A 2,609-nucleotide genomic window follows, 5' to 3' on the forward strand; every position below is an offset into this window, starting at 1 on the left:
ACCCTCCTTCAGGAGACGGTCAATGGAGGGGGCGTCCTCAGAGAAAACCCGCATAAAGCGGGTGGGGCCGGCCGAGTTGAAAATGCGGTGGACCGCCCGCACCTCCAGCGTGGGATGGGCCTGGAGCTCCGCCAACACCTCCACCTCCGTGATCGACGGACTGAGCCGCGTGATCACGGCGGTGAGGGTCGGCGGGCGACGCGGGGTTTGGGGTTGGCAGGTAGGAGATGGAGAAGGAGCAGGGGTAAGGGAGGCGTTGGGACCAAAACGGGTGATGGGGAGACGGGAGAGGATGTCAGTATGGAGGGTTGGGCTGGGGGAGGAGATGAGAACAGAATCTCGGGGAGGAGTGAGGAGGGAGATGGGGGCACCAGGACAATGCTGGCGAAGGAAGAGGGTGAGGTTCCGGGCTTCAAGGAGAGAGGGATCAGGACGGGAGAGGAGGTAGCGGTAGGAGGAAGGGGGAGAGGAGGAGGATGAGGGGGCAGGGACAGGCGGGGAGACTTCCATGGCATCATGGGTGGGGGAAGGAGGACGAGGCGCAGCCTTTTTGGAAGCAGAGGAAGCAGGGGTGCCACCGGGGCGCTTGACGGCGGTGGAGGAGGTGTGGGGGATGGGATCAATGGGAATGTGGCGGGGAGGGGCAGGTCCCGGGGCCGGAGTCGGCGCCGGAGATGGTGACGGTGACGGTGAAGGCTTCGGCGACGATGACGAGGACGGTGGCAGTGGCGGCGGTGATGGCGAAGGTGACGGGGAGAGCTGGGCGTGGGCAGTGGCCCGACGGGCCACCACCCGAGCCGGAGCTGCAGTAACAGGCTGGGGGAGTGGGGGGAAGGGATCAGAACGAGAGGAGCGGGAGGAAGAAGCGGGAGAGGGGGCGACAAAGATAGAGGGTGAAGGGAGAGTGAGGAGAGGTGGAATGGAAAGAGGGGGGTGGGACTGGGCACACCAAGTTATAGTGGTGGAGGCGGCGGAAGGGGAGGTATAGACAATGGCGGTGGTGGTAGTAGTGACAGTGGTGGTGGGGGCGGACATGACAGGAGAGAGAAACAAGAACGAACAGAACGAAGAGGAGAGGACAGAAACTGGGGACAGACAAAGACGAAGACGGATGAAGACGAAGACGGCCGGAGACCAGGGTCAGGACGGCGGCGATGGTGGCGACCAGGCGGCACCGGATGGCGGCGGCGGCGGCGGCGGCGGCGGCGGCGGCGAGCCTCGGCAGGCGGTGGCGTCGGCGGCGATCAGCAGGCGGCGGCGGCGGCGGCGGCGAGCACCGGCAAGCGGCGACCAGGCGGGGGCGGCGGCGGCGAGCACCGGCAGGCGGCGACCAGGCGGGGGCGGCGAGCCCCGGCAGGCGGCGACGGCGGCGGCGGCTGCGAGGACCGGAAGGCGGCGACCAAGCGGCAGTGGCGAGCACCGGCAGGCAGTATGGACGGCAAGCAGACGACACGGCAGGGATCTTCCACGTCGAAGGCGCACCCTGAGAGTAGCCCAGGCAGTGAAACTCTTCGATGAAGGAAGAGAGGGAATCCAACCCTCGAATGCAGCTTTTTTTTTTTTAGCACATTTCATTCCCTTCTCGGATGGAGAAGGGCGGGCTGTTATAGAGCATGCTTGGGCTCTTTTCAGCCAAGGGTTGTAGTTATGCTGTTTTGGCACAATTTATTATTTTGGTTGCTGGGGTGCTGGGAAAGGGGTGGATATCTCCCAATTGGGAATTTATTTGCAGGAGTTTGTTGGGGACAGTTCCGGTATTTACCTTAGCGGACAAGGAAAACCAGCAAAACCCGGCCAGAACTGCTTGTCATGGTCCTTCCCTTTTTTTTCCGAGACGGAGTCGCCATTGTAGTTGGCGCTGTCGTTCCCGGTGGGCAAGGGCGGCTTCGTGTTCCGCCTCTCGCTCTCTTCTTCTTCTTTCTTCTCTCACTCTGAGGTCCTCTACCTCTGGGGAGGGAGGACTTGGAGTGAGAGGTTTGCTGCTCGTTGTCGTCTCGATTTTGTGCAGCTTCCATGGAGACCTGGTGGGCTCCGTGGCTGCCACTTCGGTTTGCGTGCCGATGGACACCGCATCCGTCGTCTCGGTTTGGGCGCCTCGATGGCGCTTGCACCGTTTGGACGACGTCTGGGTGGCCTCATCGACACGCACGCTGGCTTCTGTGGGGATGGTTGAGGCGCCGTCGGTGGTCTGGCTGGCGCGGTTGATCACCATCCTCTTCTTCTTTGTGGTGGTGTCTTCGGTCTGCGTGGCCGCGGACGCGCTGGTGTGTGCCGTCGGCCCATCACATTGAAGGCGGAGAGCCAATGCTTCCCTCAGCAGGTGGCAGGCAGCCTCCATCTCCGCGTGGAGGGCCATCTGGAAGCGTGACTCCGCTTCCTCCATCAGCGCGTCGATGTTGCCCACACCGCTGCTGCCTGCTGAGTGGCGTCCCTCCTGCTCGCGCGAGGGCCCCCCCCGACCACCTCTGCCACTGGCGGGTGGAGGGGCCGGCTTTTTTTTTTTTTTTTTTTTTCTTTATTGAATTTCAATTCCCCCCAAAGGGGGGCGGGCTGGCAGCAGCTTAGGACGCCGCTCTGCAGCCTACAGATTTTCTGACAAAGAGCAGGAG

At 62.8% G+C, this 2,609-nt stretch overlaps 1 protein-coding gene across 1 annotated transcript; it reads right to left on the reverse strand.

Moving 5' to 3' along the window:
- Positions 1-1,807: 1,807 nt before the first annotated feature.
- Positions 1,808-2,383, reverse strand: LOC124553565. Its single transcript, XM_047127410.1, has one exon. It carries the CDS (start codon positions 2,381-2,383, stop codon positions 1,808-1,810), a length of 576 nt encoding a protein of 191 aa, XP_046983366.1.
- Positions 2,384-2,609: the final 226 nt, after the last annotated feature.

This window comes from Schistocerca americana, chromosome 11, assembly GCF_021461395.2.
Source record: "Schistocerca americana isolate TAMUIC-IGC-003095 chromosome 11, iqSchAmer2.1, whole genome shotgun sequence".
NCBI classification, from domain to species: domain Eukaryota; kingdom Metazoa; phylum Arthropoda; class Insecta; order Orthoptera; family Acrididae; genus Schistocerca; species Schistocerca americana.